This window comes from Lipophrys pholis (assembly GCF_963383615.2).
Source record: "Lipophrys pholis genome assembly, chromosome: 1".
Lineage (NCBI taxonomy): Eukaryota > Metazoa > Chordata > Actinopteri > Blenniiformes > Blenniidae > Lipophrys > Lipophrys pholis.
In genome coordinates, this window is record NC_137635.1 from 1,049,674 (window position 1) to 1,068,199 (window position 18,526).

Below are 18,526 nucleotides of genomic sequence, written 5' to 3' on the forward strand. Positions count from 1 at the left end.
CCTGAAAGGCGATAAAATAACCAAGTCATTACTCTCACCGGGCCTTTCTGATGGTGATGCAGCTGAAGAACAAATAGTCGTAACATTAAGAATAAAATAGTTTTTAACACTAGTAAATATCAGGTACATCCATGTCGTTGTATTTTGGAGCATTTTCTCTATTCTTTATTTCACAGGTGAAAAAAGTCTTAATGTATTTTTCCCCACACGTATTCTTCATATGGCTAATGTTAAATACTGTAGTTGTCTGCATTATAAAGACCCCCCCCTGCAAGAAGAATGTTCAAACCAGAGATTGATACGTGCACTCATATTTGTCCGGGGGTGCAGAAGCAGGTCGATTAGTAATGAGTCTGGTGTCAAATTACAAGAAATTGATACTGTGTTTTCAGGGCTCTGTGGTTCAGGGAGAGGCTGATGAGAAGAAAATAGACTTTTAGGAAATATATCTTTGAAGAGACGGGTTAAAAAAGCTACTTAGAGATTGAGGATGAACTAAAGGCCACCGGTTCTTTTTAGTTTAAATAACATTTTGGGGTAAAAGTTGCGTCTGACTTACATCTTTGGTAACTCAGATCTGTTCTTCAATACCGAATTTAATTTCAACTCAGAAATAAAAAAGCATAAAGACACTTCGCAACAATATTCAAAATCCACTCCGACTGATATCGTCATCAATATATATGCAGCCGATATAAACGCAGTGCTTTTTACTGGCATTTGTAACTGCTGACATCTAATCCTCTGCAGCTTCCAGCGTGTCCACCATCAGCACATCATTTCATATAAAGAACAAGGAAATGTTTCTGTTGGGTATCAAGTGGCGTAACGCCACCACGTCCCTCTTCAGATGGCGTCTCTTTTCAAGTGCTTCAACGCTCCTCGTCTTAGCGAATGCTTTAGCTTGATGGGAGTAATTACCGATCTGACAGGGCCAATGATAGCAGGACAGGTAATAGCTGGTAATTAACCAGTTGAGTGACAGCTACCAAGCCTCAACGCTTACGTCTCCTCAATTACAACTGATTACTCAGAGGGTGGCAGGAATGCTCCCTTAAAAAAGAAAAAGAAAAAGAAAAAGAGGAATATTTTATACCTGTTTTGTCTTTTGACTGAGATTCTGTCGGCACTGCAGCTCCTCCCATCACCCCCCTCTCTCTGTCTTTCCCCGCCGTGGAGTGACTCTGTCCATTTTTCTGCCGATTCCTCTGCGTCTCCAGGGCTTTCAGCTTGCGAGCATGCTTGTGACCTTTGTAGTGGGCCTCTGCCTGGGTCTGGCCGTCACGTCCACATCCATACACATATGAATACACACACAAGAGCAGAACAAGCAGAGGGTAAAATAAGCACACGGCATATGCACAGAACGACTGATTCCATTAGTGAAGGACAGCATGAAAGCAGTAAACTGTAATCTTTCCGTCTGTTTCATTGCTTTGGTCTCACATGCCTCCGTGGAGTTCGGGGAGAAATTATGCATTTGACTCGCAGGAAGAGTCGCATCACCATTTTGATAACAATCACTGTCATGGCGGTGCACAAATGAGCTTCAGTTGGACTTATGGCACGTCATGACCATCCTCTGAGCTCACTGGCTCGTCTTTCCACTGATTCGTTCTGACACAAAATGGCCCGTGTCTGTTATGCCGGGACACAAAATGACCTCAGTGTCTTCCTCTGTTAGAGAAGCTTTGTGGCAGCGGGACAACAGACGCATGCAGAAACGGGATCCCAAAAATGGCTCTGGACGCCTGCAGATAAAGCAAGACAAATTCTACGGCGGGAAATCAGCTTCCAGCAGCTCCATGTGCACCAACAGCGAGACAAAACAACTGAAGCAGATCGTACTTAATTGGTGATTCATTCCCATATTAATACTTTTGTACAACACATGAGATCTACACAGTTGTAATGCAATCCTTGGCTTGAGGGAGCAAACAGCAAGAAAGAACACCAACTTATTGAATATTTTTCCTCTTACATACACAGAATGTTATGAGTTTTTTATGTATTATATTCACTTAACATTTTCCCAATGAGATCTTCATGACTAATCTGGATCTGTATTTTCTCACGCAGACTGCAGAAATCAGTTGAAAGTTGTGATTTAGATCCAGCTAAGAAAAAAAAAACCACAGTTCAATCACAGGCAGCCGAGACCAATATAATACTGGCTGAAGTACTAGACCATTTGTAACACAGCATGTTTCTTTATTTGAATACAAATTGGCACAGAAATGTATTTCTAATCAGTTCCACATAAACTATGCTGCTGCTAAATTCTAAGAACTCCAAATATGTATTATTACACGGGTGAAAATAGTCCCTAATAAATTCTTGTCTTTGAAACTTTAGGTACAAATAGCAATTCAAACAATATATGGGAATATATTAAATCATCAGTCTGTTGAATTGTCTTGAAAATGAGTTCTCTCGGCCAGATTTGGAGTTACCAGTGTTGATTCTAGTTTGTTCGCTGTGTTTTTTAGACGTAGGAAAAATATATCACATATAACCGCTCTTATCCTTTTAAGAGAACATGTTTTTTGCAGCCGTGGTGACTTTCTGAGTGTGAAAGACACAAGTGCACTTCTTAAGATTAGAATTTTGAGTATCTGGCTTCACAAAGAGGCTGTTAGATAATTTGTCACTGCTCAAATTATCTACGCTATTTTCCGAACACACACATACACTTCACAGCGCATTCAGACTCATTGTGTGGCGAGGTCGTCTTCCGGTGGCCGTGCGCACTGAGTGGTGAGGTAGAGGTCATATAACACTTTGCATAAAGCTCAGGAAAGATACACAAACAGAAAGGGCACCGCCACAGGTCGAAGTGCGTGGTTGGGAATACGGAGCCGAGCAAAGGGTATAAAAGCCCTTTGGCTGCGTTGAATGTCAGCGCACACCAACCATTCAGCGTGAAAGTGAGTCACTCCGCTCCCATCTGCATACTATCTGGCAAGCCAGTGTAGTATGAGTCCACTGAGCTTCACCTTCTAAAGAACACCAGACCCTGGATGGCAGAGCACAGATCTTCCTGGAGGAGACTGTGAGGACCACTTCAGACCTCCACTCAATCTGCTTTATGCATCGTCGCATCGCAGAGGCTCAAACTCTTCATACACAACAAGCAACAACTGTCCACAAAAGGGGCAGCGGGAGCAGAATTTCATGTGTGATCCGTCAGACATGAATCTGTCATGCTTCGATCTTTCAGTTTTGTGACCCTAAAGGAGTAATTTGGCACTTTTGTAATCTGTCCCGTCTTCATATACACATTAGTCATGTAGCAGTGAAGGTGGAAGTTTTAACAGTCATCCATCTTTGTCTCCATCCAGAAATACTTAGTTCAGGATGCTCAGTCAACGCAGCACTTTCTAAATTAATTCGACTTTCAACATGAAATAGCGAGCGTACATAAAAGGTTCAAAAAGAAACATCTATCTGCTGTTAGTGTTCCTTCCTCAACAGTTCGCAGTGGATCACCAATGTAAATCTAATGTTTTTATTGTTTATATCGATTGCAAGTGGCTCTACGAGGTTTTCTAGTAAAATCTCATAAACCTTCACATGTATTACTTGTCATGATGGATTTCTTTTCATTACCAATGAATATCGGTTACACTTGTTGGTAAAAACATGGTGAAGCTGTATGTTAAATATGAAGAACAAAGGTGGAAGACTGTTAAAATGAATCCTACTGCACTTCAAGTATTGACTACACAGCCAGTGAATATAAAATCCAAGGAGACGTCCATCAAGCCAAACTATTCCTTTACACAGGTCTTTTTTTTTGCTTTGTTTTTTTGGGTGAGGTGAAATTTTCCAGCTTCCCCTGGTACCTGCCTGCAACCTGGCATCCAACTCCCGGGTCAAGCAGCACTCTCAGCTCAGCTGCAGGTGACAGAGGGAGGAGGAGGTGGAGGAGGTGGAGGAGAGAGCCTGTTAGAAAACAGACTCCTGATACCATCACTGTCCACACAGAGAGCAGAAAGAGGAAAAAAGAAATGGGCGACAGGTCGTATGGCGAGCCCGCACCAGTGGCCTTCTCCTCGCACGAGTTATAAAGTTCACCAAAAGGCAGAATCATTGTCATTCTGCTAGCTTTCCCCCCTTCACAATATAAATGCAAATATAGAGAAATGAAGTCTATTGCAAAGGGACTCAAATGAATATGAATAGGCAGGTGTGATGATAAGCAGAAAAATAAGCTACAGAACTAGCGGACTGGTTTCCTTCCAAGAAGCCAGTGGTTAGAAATGGATGTGCCAAAAATATACCGGCGGGAATGATAAGAGGAATTGCCTTTTTTCAAGATTGTTTTCAACCACAAGGGGCAAAAATATTACATTAGCTGCAACCACGTGGACGCCACGCTACAGAAACAGTCAAAAGATGACCTTTGGATAAGAGTTTTCTGGGAATAACTTGATTTAAACTCACATCACAGGGGGTCAGAAGGTTTTACTGCCGGTAAAAAAAGATAATGTTAAATAAAAACCTTTCATTTTATTATATAAAATTACATCACAGATTGATGTGGTTTACTGAAGCTAATGATTGAATTTTGCAGTAAACAAAAAGGATGTGGTCAAAGGTGGCTTCCCTCCTTCCTGCAGAGAATTAAAGATAAAGTCAGTCCTGTCGTTTTGCTCTTTTCTTATCTCGTCTACCAGATAAAAACTAAAAACGACTCCCGCAGCGACTAAAGTCTGACTTACGGTGGAGTTGAAGCGCAGGTGGCAGATGTTGCAGGAGATGATGGGCTTCTTTTTAGGCGGAGCAACGCCGAACGTGTGGTTGATCACAGCTTTCTGCACCGGGTCCATCTGCAAGGGGAAACAAACACGTGTGAACATTTTCTACCTGGAGTTGATGCACTAAAAGCACAAAACATATGGTCAAGTGGCGGTATCTGTGGCAAGGGGTCCAATTATGATGCCGAGACAACTGGGTGTCTGCAAAGCGACACAATTTTAAGCAGGTGGTCTTTAATATTAAACTCTAAAAGAAAAATGACTGAAACTGTTATAGCGTGACTGAAAAAACTAAATTCTTAAGACGAGCCCGCCAGAGGATCTAATCCAACCCACAATATGACCTTCTAATCTGGACACGGACAGAGATGTCAACTGAAGTAGTTCAATAAAGGTAACTGCAATTTCCTTATGACATTCAACTGTATGTTACAGCAGGAGGCGTCATGGGAAAAAAACCACATAATGTTGTAATATCATGTGTTTTTATTGAGAAGTGTCGGGCTGTGACAACATTGTTCAGTAAAAGTCAGACATGCAAATGTGTACTCATACGCTGTCAATTTACATTTAAAAACGTGTCTTTGCATTGGTATGAACGGTCAAACTCTTGGTTTAACCAATCCTAAAGCTCAGAGGTCTTATTAATTCATTCGAGCTCGTTTCCATTAACCGCAGTGCTGCTCTCGTTTGAGCTTCTTTTTATATTTCATGATGAAAAAAGACCCGAATCTGCCGAGACACAAAAATAATTATTCTCACTAATTCCACCAGAGATGGAGCATTTGTCTTTTCTATTTTTTTGGATTAAATACAAAAAAAAGAAAAAAAGAAAAAAGAAAACCTTGCTTAGAGGCTTAATTAATCACGGCTCTGTCTTATGTCAAATATGTATTTAAATGATAAAGCTCCCCTTTGACATTTATGATTTGCTATTTTTGAACAAATGAATGACGATAAAAACTGGAAGTTGTGATGAGAAAATTACAGCCACACTTTTTAAACAGCCATTTCGATCAGCCCTGCTCATTTTTTTTTAAAAATCCCGAAGGCACAGCTGCTCTATTCAAGTTGTATTTTTAGTATTAGGTGTCAGACGGGGATATTTTCACCACCTCCCACATGCATTAGCAATTTCCTTGGACGTTCATCATGACGGGTTGAAGCTGAATGCACATTATGAGCGTCTGTCGCTTGATTATTTAAAGCTCGACCAAACATGTCGTAGGGTCTGGGCATGTCTGACAGAAATGTTATATTTAGGAGGTCTCAAACATACGTGTGCGTCTAATCCAAGCAATTAGACATGTAGTACCTGCCAATACCGAGCTCGAAGGGAGTATTTATAGTTTCCCGTCGCGTCCATGCAGTTCAGATTTCACTCAAAACAAAGCCGTGATTGCAAGTTATGTCTGACATGCTTGACGAGGATATAGCTCTTTCTAATTGCTCTCCACCAAAAGCAGCACAGCGGTCAGCACTTGTACCTCATAGTAAATGAAAGCCCCCGGTTGGGTTCCAGGGTGGGGCATTTCTGCGGGGAGTTTCTATGTTCTCCCTGTGTACGTTCTCTTTGTACACCAAAAACATGCGTTTGAACTTAATCACTCAAAATTGCATGAATGTCTGAATGTGAGTGTGTGAATCTCTGTGTATGCAATAAAAAGCAATACGAGCAGAAACTGTTGCAACACTGATTGAGTGTGAAGTTACATATAATGAGCCGTTAAGTTTGTCAACCACCTTTAGAATGTCGGAAGATTTCAGGATATATCAGTTTATGTGAGTTAACTTACAAAAGTGAAAACATTGCTGAGCTATAGCTTAGCATGCAAACTAGAAATAGTTTGAACACATTTCAAGTGAGAACTTGATAAAAACATCACACCGAGATCAGATATTAGTGTAACTTGAATGTGCCATGTAAAGCTCACCATGTCATTGTTTTTGCATTAAAACATTTTACACCTATAAACACAAATGAGGCATAATATCACAGCCACCAGGCATCGCCTCGACTAGACCTTTGTGAAATCTGTCATAAAGATCTTAGCAGCACATCTTAGGAACTAAGGTTTATTTTATCTGACAAATAATCTGAGGTTTTCAGTCAAAATAGAATCTACCACAAATAAAAGTTAATTGATTAGGCTTTTCAAATCCTTTGGATTCGCTGGTGTAAATTCACCTCTTCCTCTCTTCTCTGCTTCTGCCTTCAGGAAAAACTGACTCTAGATGAGAGTGAATGTTACTGACAGTCCTGAAAGTTTCAAGGTGGGACGTCCATGAGACGGACTCCCCTGTCCAACACATCTCACACAGATGCCTGATTGGAGTGAAGGCTTCTTAATTCGGAGGCGAAGTCGACACCTTAAACTCAAACCGCCTCTGAAGGAGTTCTGCATCCTGGTGACCGTGACACGGTCATAATGTTACGGCTGATCAGTGCACAGATCTGCATGCAAGCTGTGTGTGTCCGACATGAGAAATCCGGGGCGGCATCTTACCGTGTTGAAATTGGGGAAGAGGCTGAGCGGCGAGGAGCCGTTGACCCTGAGTGGGAGGAAGTGCTCCAGCTGGGCGTGAGTCTGCGGCTGGAGGGGCCGGCCGGGCACAGACAGCGAGCCCAGCAGTGGATGGATCTGGCTCTGGGACAGTGCACCTACAGCAGGGATGGTCACAGTTTGTTAAGTTGAGAAAAGACACTGAAGCAGCACATCCATTTTAAGCCCGCATGAGAGCAGGAGAGGATTCTACAGTAAACGATTCACTCAGTAAAGCTTTAATGACTTCAGTAATAGCAGGGGATAAATGATGAGAGCCTTTGTGTGGCCTTTTCCTGCTTTACAAGTCCATAGTTTATCTTGACAAATGTCTCTGGCCTTTAAGCACAACACTAGAGACTGTAATTGTGTGGCTTCTTCCGATACTGCAAATGGTTTAGTCAACACAAATAGGAAGCGAGCGGTAAGGAGGTTTGAAGGCTGAAAAAGTCAGCAGACTTTTCCATTTTGTTGTTGTTCTGCCGTTGCCCTCTAATTTCTTTTCTCTCTTCCTGCTTGCATAACTTTACATATGAAGTTTTACTCTTTAATGAACCCCTCAGCCTTTTTCACAATAAATTGTGCTTTGAACTCTTCTTCCACATGACCTCTCATCTCATTACTTCTACCTCTGGTTTGGCAGAAATGCTTTCAGACGGCCCGTGCGTTAAAGAGCACTGTGGCGCTGACCTTTGTCAAGACCCCAAGTACCATAACAACGGTGCACTCACATTAGAATGCGCAGCGTCTTACACAAGAATGGTGATTACAGATTTTTTGAGACGCCTATACACCAAAAGTCCAGAGGTTGTTAACTCAAAAGGTCATGTGTGAATCTAACAACATGGGATGGAAATCACTTTGAAAATCCTGATATTGTAAAAAAAAAAAAAAAAAAAAAAAAGGCGAACTTTCCTCAGTGAAGGTTTAAATGTTGATTCAACCTCAAACAGCTGTCACGTTTCCTACATCAATGTTTTTTTCTTATTCCATTTGAATGTGGCTTGACATGGACGGGGTAAGGGGAGAAGGGATGCTTGGCTGCAGCGGGATGGAAAATGTCAGGTGATGTTGTATGAGGTGGATAAATTGAGCCCTGGATGGCAGCAGGAGCCTTTGACACGCATGTCTGAGTAAAACCAAATAAAGAGTCAAAAATAACAAGAGAGGTGAGAAGAAAGGAAGAAAAAAGAATTACCATTACAGATGAAAACTACAGGATGGAGAGAGATGGTTAAACAAAGTTTTAACGGTAGCTCTGGGAAGAAAACGTGATTTATGTCCTTATGGATAAGATCATCAGTTAAAATGAAGATTTGATTGTTTTGTGTGGATTAGAACAAAAAAGAAAAGTGAATTAGACCATAAAGATGCAATAGTGAACACATCTGTGTCAAATATATATCATTATAATGCGAGTTTTGTTCATGAAAACCAAAATCTTTTCTTTAATTACTGCAGATAGTGAACAGAGACAATCGTCAATCTGGAATATAATGATATATCATATTACAGCAACTCATAGTGACAAGAAGACACTTTCCTGCTCCTTTACTTCTGGATTTCAGGATTTATCTCCGGAGATGAAACAGGTCCAAAAGTCCTTCAGCATTAGCATGTTTCACTAATCTGCTCCCATTTTCCAAAGGACTGGAGCAGAGCTGAGAGACAGAGGAAGCCAACATAAACGGGGAAAAGATTCCTTTTTTTTTGGTTTGGAAAGAGGCTCAGAGGAACGAGGGGTATTGCTGAGGGAACATTTGACCCAGGAGGAGATTTGAGGAGTCGTTTTTAAAAAAAAGATCTCAGAGAGGGATCAAATATGTTGGATGTTGTTAAGATACAAGAGCAGGAGTGCAGGACAACACAGCACATCTTGTTTTATCGTTGCCTGCAGCTACAAAAAGCTTTGGGGGTAAAATCCTCCAGGAGTGAATATGGTGAAAGATGAGTGTGTTTCAAGTCTGATAAAGTGTGACTGATGTCTTTCTAAGTTCCTAACTACCTGTGAGAGGCTCAAAGTGAGTATCCACTACCAGGGGGAGTGCTTATTCCTCCACATGATGTCATGAAGGGGGAAATCTCTGATTCGCCTGTATGAACACAGTCAGTAAGAACTGGAGCAAGCAAGTGACATTCTTCACTTCTGCCGCCTCATACACAGGATATGGGGACAAATATTAATAACAAAACCATTAAAAAGTGGATTTTGCATATCTAGATTCTGGAAAGAAAATATATTTTGAAAAATAAGGAGAGACGTGTTTGATATTCAAACTGCCACACATTTATAAGAAACATAAATTTGGGAGTTGTGCAGCATTTGTGGGATGAGATAAGATTCTAAGTTGCATGAAAGATCAAACAAAAGAGTAGAAAATGTGTTTGACATCAGCAGAAAACATTGGTCAAATGTTTCATGGGTACGAGCCTGATATTTAGCGCTGCTGCTCAGCGTTCTAACGTATGTAAATGTGAGTTATTACCAGATTTATTACCATGAAGCACTGTTAGATAAATAATCTAACTTTTTATGCATAGTTTCTGACATGTTGAGTGGAATTTTCCTCTTTGTGTTTGAAGTTACATCAACATCAGACAAATGTGAGTAAAGCAGACTTTCATTTGAACATTTGACTATTTATTCACAGTTAAAGACGTAGTTGTAAAAGACTGATTCATTGTTAAAGGAGTCGTCAAACTACAGTAGTTTACTGTGACAGTTAGCGCCCTGAACAGGTGCAGAAATACAGAATGTCATTCTAGACAAAAACAATCGATCAATTCACAAGTTGGGAAAGTCAAATTTGGGATCATTAACTTTTTTGTAATTTAGATGAATTTAGGATTGAATGCAAACAAATGTTACTTAGGAATAAATTGAAATGTTTATATTCTGGATACAAACCTCCACCGAGCGACAGACTGATCAACCAATAAATCCTGCACAGCACAAAGCCATTAATCTCAGACACTTCTCACTTTCTACACAGACACAAAGAAAACTGAAACTCCCGGTTAGAAACACTGATAACAAACACAAAGAAATGTGACTTTACTATCTGATGGAAAGCTGGAAGCCACACGGTTACACAGAATAACAAACACTGTACGTGCCCAGATAAAGACATTTATCACAACAAACCGCTGCTTCAACACAACCTGACCCAATGACGTTACAAAACATCCACCGTGTTAATATGCAAAACTAATCTCAAATAAATGTGTTGTCTTTTATTGTTTTTGCATATTTTAGTGGGTGTAATCAGGGATCTTCGGCAGCTGTGATTTATTTAAATTAGATTTCAAACAAGTGGAGTGATAAGAGCTGATTATTACTGTTGATTTGATTCTGCATATGTAACGCGCAGCCTCGATCTCCATGGAGAAAACACACAAACATGAACGCGGCGGATGCGTGTTTACTGCTTCGACTCTGTGTTGAATTCCAATTCCATTCCAACGCTCCACCAGAACTCTTTCACGTGCCAGTGAGGCAGATGAGGTGCACCGAGTTGAATTGGGAGTGAATGACAGAGTAGCGAGAAATGAGAGAAAGTGAAGAAGAGACAGAAGAAGACAACCACATTCAGCAGAGAAGCCCCCAGCCCCACCACTCCCCCCAGCCCCCCCCCCCCCCCCCCACTCCCCCCACCCCGCGAGGCCGATGTGCTTAATCTGCCTGTCAGTATGACTTTTTGGGACATTGATTCCCCCTCCTACACAAATCTGAAATTGATCTCATTAATCTCCTACGCATATAGTCACAAAACACATCAGGGTGAGACGTTTAATTAACTGCATTTTGCTCCGAACAAACCAGAAACTGTCATCCTCCGTGGGAACGCGTACAACATGTGCCGACACCAAAAACCAGGCTTTTGACGGGACTGTCCCTTTTCAAGTCGCTCGTCTCGTTTGCAGCCGCAAAGCGCCGCCGCCGCCGCAAAGCGCCGCCGCCGCCGCCTCATCCGAGCAAAAAAGGTGACGTGATGAATTAACATCAGCGGTTAAATGAGTTTCATCCGATCATGTTGGGGATGTGTTAACCAGCAGACAGGCCTTGATAAGTTTTTATAAATAGTCGCTCATCATTCTAACTTTGTGACCTCAAACTAATGAACTCAATTATTGGAGCAAAGACCTAAAATGAAAAGGCGGAGCAGGGAGTGGGACTCGGTTCAGCCTTTTAGTAAAAAAAACGTGACACTGACTTTTTTTTTTTGAAACGTCTAGTTCAGCGATGTCAAACTCATCTTTGTTCAGGGGCTACACGCCGCTCCACATCAAGAAGATTCACCTTCCCAAGATTTGAACCCACAACACTGTCATAATGAGATGACAAGTCATGACCCCCCCCCCCCCCCCCCCCCCCATTTTTCAACATGAAAGGATTACTAATAGTCTCTTCAATCAGAAAAGAACAAAACATTAGAAAAACAACAATTTCTATAATCCTTAAAGCACGAAGAAAAGAAAATGCTAAAATTGCATCTAAACTGGACATGATAAAGAAGCTTTTATCATCGGTTGTAAATAACCCCAACGTGTGTCCTAAAACCCTCCATGTGAGTTGAACTCCAGCTGCATGTGAAGAGATTCAAAGCTCTGACATCAGTGACTTTTGATTCTTCTCTTTTTCCCCTCTCTTTGCTACTATAAATGTAAATCCACATTTTAAAAAGAGCCGGTTCCTCCTCACTAATCTCCATTCAGGTTCTTTTTCTATGTGGAAGGATGAGAGTGTAGGTCACTGCAGCCAACCTTCCCGTATTGAGAAGGGATAAAAGATTATGAGCTGGAGAAATTACAGCAATGTAAAGGAAAAAAAAAAAAAAAAAGATGAGGAAAACCCTAATCTCTATTATTTCCAAGATTAGTCTCTGGGTGACTCAACATCTCAGCAATCACAGAGGGGGAGAAATGGCTTCTTTTCTCCGAGGGTGAAAACAAAAAAGAAAAAAGAAGGGGGGTGAGAGGCTTTCATGGCGGCAAATCATGGCGAAGGCATCACAGGGAAGGCTGCTTCGGCTCTTTTCATGGTGAAGGCATTTCCCGGGATTATCCGTCTGAGCCAGGCTCTCCGTTTCCTCTCCGTACCAACATGGCGCTGTGGAGGCATGCTCTCTTTCCTGATATCTACCACCGTCCCCCGACGGCCGTCCTCAGAGTGGCGGCGACGATTTGTGGCATCAACAAGGATGTTTCTTAATTTCACTGCAATAAAAGTGAAAATAAAAGTAAAGAGATCCACTCCTGTTTGGTGAGAAATGCCTCTTTGTGGACCGATTCAAGGAGATTCAGTCTATAAAGGAGCAGGAACTCTGTGGCGCTGGATGAATCTGCAGCAGAACCAAATGAACTGTGGAAAATGGATTCAAAGAAAGAAAAAAAAGAAAAAGCAGATACTTTGCTCCTTGGGGGATTTTTTTTCACAATATTGTGAATGATGTAGGAGTCGGGCATCATTAGAGTTATTGTCTTTATTTTCTACCATTTCAGATCGTAAGATGTTTATATGAGCATGTCGAGTTTGACCTCCGAGGTTTTTTGAGACGATCAAACTATTCTGGAATGGTTGTGATTTGCTTAACAAAAATCAAACTGTTCCTATTTGGGCATGCTTTGCACCTTTAAAATGATTTAGAAATGAACAAGAGAAACTACATATTTCCCCAGTATTCACCTGATATTAGGCTTTTTATGCAACAAATCCTAAAACTACCATTACCAAGAGTGGAAATTGCCCCCAAACCTTGTTGTTACAAAAAAATGAAAAAAATTAAAAATTCTGTGATTGATAGGTTGTAAAATGCAGCATGCGTCCACATATATCAAATGAAGTGTTTTGTGGGCCTGATAAGGTCTGTCATTTACATTTTACCTTGTTTTTGTAACACAGAAATCTGGAAATGTGTTTAAAAGAATTTGGTGTCACTGGCCTCGCCACATCATAAAGTGTTTTAGTGTCATTTTAAGGATCTGTTGAATAAGCAGGCATGGGCAGAAATCGGTTCTGTTTAACGCTTTAATAATATAATAAGCTTTATTGCATGAGGCAGTATTACTGGTGCTACTACAGTTAGAGGCGTTTTACTCTGTGGAACTGCAATCACCTCTGTGAGCATTTTAAATCTTTCATGTAATATTACTACATCTCAACTTCAGCTGTATTTTCTTTGACCAGCATGTGCTTTACATAAATAACTGAAAGCCGTCAGACAGCCACTCCTGCACTGTGCACTCTACTTGGCGGAGATCATAAAATCCCTCCTACTCCATCTTTAAGTAACAGTAATCTTTCTATTTGCAGAGCTGCGCTTGCTGTTAACACACGGTTTGATCAAACAGGCTGTGGATGTAAAACGCAGGTTTGACTTTAAACCTGCAAAACACACGGCCAAATAATGAAACTGGAAGCGTATCTGTTCCACTGCATAACAGCATGAAGCATGCAGCCTTTCTGACTCATAAAACAGAAGTGGTTAGTGTGCTGCGCTTTTGCAGTAATGATGATGCCATCCACTGCACAACAGGCAGAGAGCGAGGCATTTATGATGAGCTCTGGAGGATGAATTAGCATCCATTAAAACTGCCATTGACAGCTCCGCTAAGCTCTCTCCACTGGAAACAAAAAGAAAAGTGAAGGCCTAATTTCCATGATGGCTTGAAATACTGCCCCCGCCTTGCTCTGTGTGGTCTTTGAATAAATCATCTTTATTGTGACAAAGTACATTTAGGCCACAACTGGCAGCTAACAGGCAAATTCTCCTGCTGGCTGTCGACGTCTATTTAAACTCGTCGTGCTGAAGCTGCCAGAGCCACCGGCTTCATGAGAATTTCTACCTGCAGGGCCCCTTCCAGCCCAGATCAGGCTCCCCGTGGTAATCCGTCCTACTTTCAGCTGCAGTGCTGGGGGCACATTTTCACGCCGGGGTCCATAAACTTTTATTGAATTTGTTCAAGGTGAAACCCAGGACTTGTGTCCTCTGGTCAAAGAAAAGAACAAAAAATAAATAAAATAAAATCACAGTATCCTGCTGAGGACACAGCAGCGTGTAATACCCACTCAAGAAAATGAACGGAACAAGAATATAGAGAATCCAAATTCGTAATGTTCCCACTATTGTTTCCTTCCACGCTGCTGGAACAAAGCACATCAGTGAGCAAACAGTATATTTCTGTTTTTTTCCATGTACATTTCACTAAACATCAAGTGTTTTCAGAGGTGGAAACAGCAGTGAAAAGAAAATCTTACTCAGATACAGTAACTGTTATAGTGCTTGAATAGTATTTTATATATATTCAATTTATAAAAAGGAACCTTTTTTTTTTTTTTTTTTTTTTTTTAAAAAACAAGGAAGTCTGTTGCTTCTATTTTACTTGTAAATAAAATGTAATCTACCTTCAAAGCATATTCGCATCTATCACATGTACGAAATGTAGATATATAGCATCAACTTTCTCTCCTAAATAAATGGATATGCTATAAAAATGCAGAATATTTGAATAATTCAAATTATGGGTGTGTACTCGGTGGCGACTCACGATTCTAATCGTCAAATCAAAGTTTTGTACTTAAATTGAGTAAAGTACATACCTAAAAAACACTCCAATACTGAATCACAGTTATGAGTATTTGCAATTTCTGACTTCCACCTCTGGTTCAAGTGCTAAATCCCAGATTGGACACGAGTAATTTATGTAGGTTTGTTCTCATATGGACAACCTAATTTATTCTCCGTTTATGTCAGGAACAATGGCCACTGATTACATTATTCCATATCTGATAGTGTTATCAGATAACCTCATGTGAGAAAAGTGTCTGATTCTTGTGATGCTGTTCACGTAGAATAACAAGAATAGGATCTCATACGAGGCAGAAAGCAGAGGGTGTGATTGGTCCACATATTGCATCATTGAGTCGAGTCAAAAACAGGAATTGTATGTTGCATTTATTTATTGTGTTCCTCAAAAACATCTTAGTTTGTGCAGATCGCACAAAATCACATCATTTGGAAATGCCTGGTTTATGTTAAGGAAGATAAGCATCGAACACAATTTAATGCACACAATGTACTCAGCCAATATTGATCCTGATAAGTTCCTGCAACGTGACGACAAAGGATAAACAAGTAGTGTGAGATCAAACTGATCTGTGGGGAAATGATCATGATCAGTGCAGCTCAGAGAGCGAGAGAGCGAGAGAGAGAGAGAGCGAGAGAGAGAGCGAGAGAGAGAGAGACAGAGAGAGAGAGAGAGCGAGAGAGCGAGAGAGCGAGAGAGCGAGAGAGAGAGAGAGCGAGAGAGTGTTATGTTTAGTTTCCTTTCTGGCCCCTCTGCCCTTTACGTGGCGCTCTGCACGTCCGTATCAAACACACTCAAAATAAACTTCCACCATCTGCTTGAATTAAGATAAAGAGTGCAATCAGACAGAGTGTAGCGCGCACTTATTGATATTTAAAGTCTGCACGCAGCTTTATCCGCCTCATGAACTTAGTAATTAGCAGCTTTTCTGTCTGGATGCTCGTCTCCGAGCCGCAGTAAACATGGCCGTCTGCCCGCTGGAGTGAGTGAAGGATCAGACAGCAACAGCTTCAGAGACGACAATCACACTGTGAGAAGGTGTTAATCACGGCTACGGTAAAGCGGATAAACTCGTACATTTCCAACATAGCACTCTTAATGCCTTCAAAAAACAAGCTTGGCTGAACTGAAAATAAACGTAATATTGTTTATGAAGGCAAAGTTCGCTCACAGGACCATCACCCCCACCCTCAAGCAGAGATTATCCAGTTATAGCTCGGTAACCAGAACTAAACATGGCGCACTGATTCAGACAAGGATTAGTGTGCTTCTGGCCAGGACGGCCAGCTCTCAAGCACCGAGCATGGAAACCACACGTGTGACTCTAAACACACGTCACGCACTGCCTAAACAAATATGACTTCAATCCAGCACTTTCACCTGATTCATAATTCTTTAAACTTGCATCTGTGTGATCTGGATGGGAAATAAACACTTTGTGCACATATAAAAAAAGGATTTTACTTTGTGACGGAGTAAAAGAGGTGAAGGGCAATTGTTTTGAAGTTACAGCTTATTCTCCACAAGGTAATACCAGCGCACAGCTTTGTCTGCTCAACATTTAGAAACAACATCAAGAAGCACACACCACAAACTTTTAGTTTGTTTCAGATATTACTAACTGATGAATTTACAGGTATTGAAGTATGTGAGGTGCAGTATAGTCACAAACCACTTGTTAGAAACTAATTTCTTAAAAATAAAAATAGGTTTAAAGGTAACAAGTGGGGTATTTCCGGTGTATTGTATGTTATAGGAAAGGGTTTCCCAGTCTAAGACAGGGTCATATGCGCTTGTGTACAAATCAGGAGAAAGTCCCATTGACGCTTTAAGAACGATTAAAGTGATTAAACTTTCATGTCTTTGTCCTTCATTCGATTTTTTCATATATTCAGTAACTCTGCTGGTGATGAAGGTGAAATGAGAGGAACAATAAGTACTCGTTTCTCTGATTACCTGCTGATTGAAATACTGAGACTAGTTGTGATGATTTGGCAAATTTAAATTGTTCAATCATACAGAACTTTTCCGACCGTATTTGTACCGACCGCTGTAGTTTGGTATTAACAAGACAAATATGTAAATGAGACCGACTGAATCCTGATTTCATACGCAAGTAGTAATTATGAGGGGATTTGCACACGAATATGTAAAGAGAAATAAAGAAAAGTGCTTAAAAATGAGAAGCAGAAGAAAAAGAAATCAATGTAAGATTTATCCTCATTAAAAAGTGTTGGCATGTGGAAAATGTGAAGATTACATGAAGGTTATTCTTTAAGTGAAATCAACTGTAAAAGAAAGTAAATGACCAACATTATTAGTTCATACGGGCTCCTACCTGAAGGAAAAGACCACTGGGTTTGGAATGGAAACGGTACCAAAGTACATCAAGTTTCAAAAGTATTCAAAGATAATTTTACACTCTGCACCGCTGCTGGGCTAATCACGCACACATCATCATGCACTATTACATGAATTCGAATGGAAAGCAGTTGATTTAGCAGTCAACGCCCTTTGGCCAATGTCCCGTCTCCTGGCAGCTGCCAGTAACAGCCGGCTTTGCATTTTCAGTTTGACGTTTCAATGCACGTTGTTGGATTCCGGTGACACAGGATTCACTCATGTCAGCATTTCAGCAAAATACCAAAAACGTGAATGTGTTTCGCTGACAGAACGTGCAGTTCCGGGACGTGTGCGCGCGGATTCATGTGCACGCTGAAATGCTGAAAGGTTTCCGTAACAATTAACATCAATCCGTTGTCGCCACCATGGAGACAGAAGCATTTTGTAGAGAAACTGAGCGCCAGCAGCTGGTCGGGTACGCCAGCCAGCAGCAGGGAGAAATGGTTGTTTCACACTCACGGGGGAGCTTCACAATACTTATTGCACCTTTTGATGTCAGTCGTGTAGAGAGCAGAAGTGGAATTGAAAGTTTGCGATGGGTGTTTCTTTGCAGTGAGACGTGTGTGCCGGTTGACCGAGCGGTGGAAGAAGCACGCATTGAGGAAGGAATGTTTCGTTCCCCCCGTGTGCTTTATTTACAGTGCTCACCTGAGGCTGCGCAAAGAAATTAATCCTGTTTTGCATGATGAAAAAACACAAATAATAATAAAGAGGAAAAAATGACTAATGAAAACAACTGAAAAGGACGTGAAGGAGCTCTAAGGAGGGCTGAGCCCAAAACAGGAACCTTTTCAAAGTCTTAAATAATGGAAATCCAGACAAACGAGTTTATAACGATTAACGCAGCACATCCCACCTCTAATCTCTGCCACACTTGGTACGCTCCACTAATATCACGATAAATGGATTAAGGGCCTCCTCCTCCATGTGTGCCAGTCAGAAATGTAACCTGCTGATGAGCTGCACTGAACACAGAGAATCGAACAGTTTGGATGCAACTGAACAAACAACCGGCACTTTGCTGCTGCAGTCTTCAAATCTCAGACATGAATCCAGGTTAAAGCACTGATCCTCGATTGGCAGAGTTGAAACAGAAGGAAGACGTCCAAGAACTCCATCATAAAAAGACTTTAAAAAAATAAACACATGGTTTTAACAAAAGAAGAAGAAAAAACAAAGAATACAGGATAATTCTTTATCCATTGTTCTATATTTCTACAAATATATAACTAT

At 41.0% G+C, this 18,526-nt stretch overlaps 1 protein-coding gene across 2 annotated transcripts in view; it reads right to left on the bottom strand.

The window, feature by feature from the left end:
• Nucleotides 1-18,526, bottom strand: part of LOC308118447 (zinc finger protein 385B-like) — a 79,581-nt gene that overhangs the window by 5,289 nt on the left and 55,766 nt on the right. For both annotated transcript variants that reach the window (XM_080477863.1, XM_080477864.1), the window contains 3 exons: nucleotides 7,268-7,422; nucleotides 4,725-4,832; nucleotides 1,097-1,274 (listed from right to left, as the gene is read on the bottom strand). In XM_080477863.1, coding sequence (XP_080333989.1) covers nucleotides 1,097-1,274; nucleotides 4,725-4,832; nucleotides 7,268-7,422 — 441 coding nt within the window. The remainder of the gene's footprint in view (nucleotides 1-1,096; nucleotides 1,275-4,724; nucleotides 4,833-7,267; nucleotides 7,423-18,526) is intronic.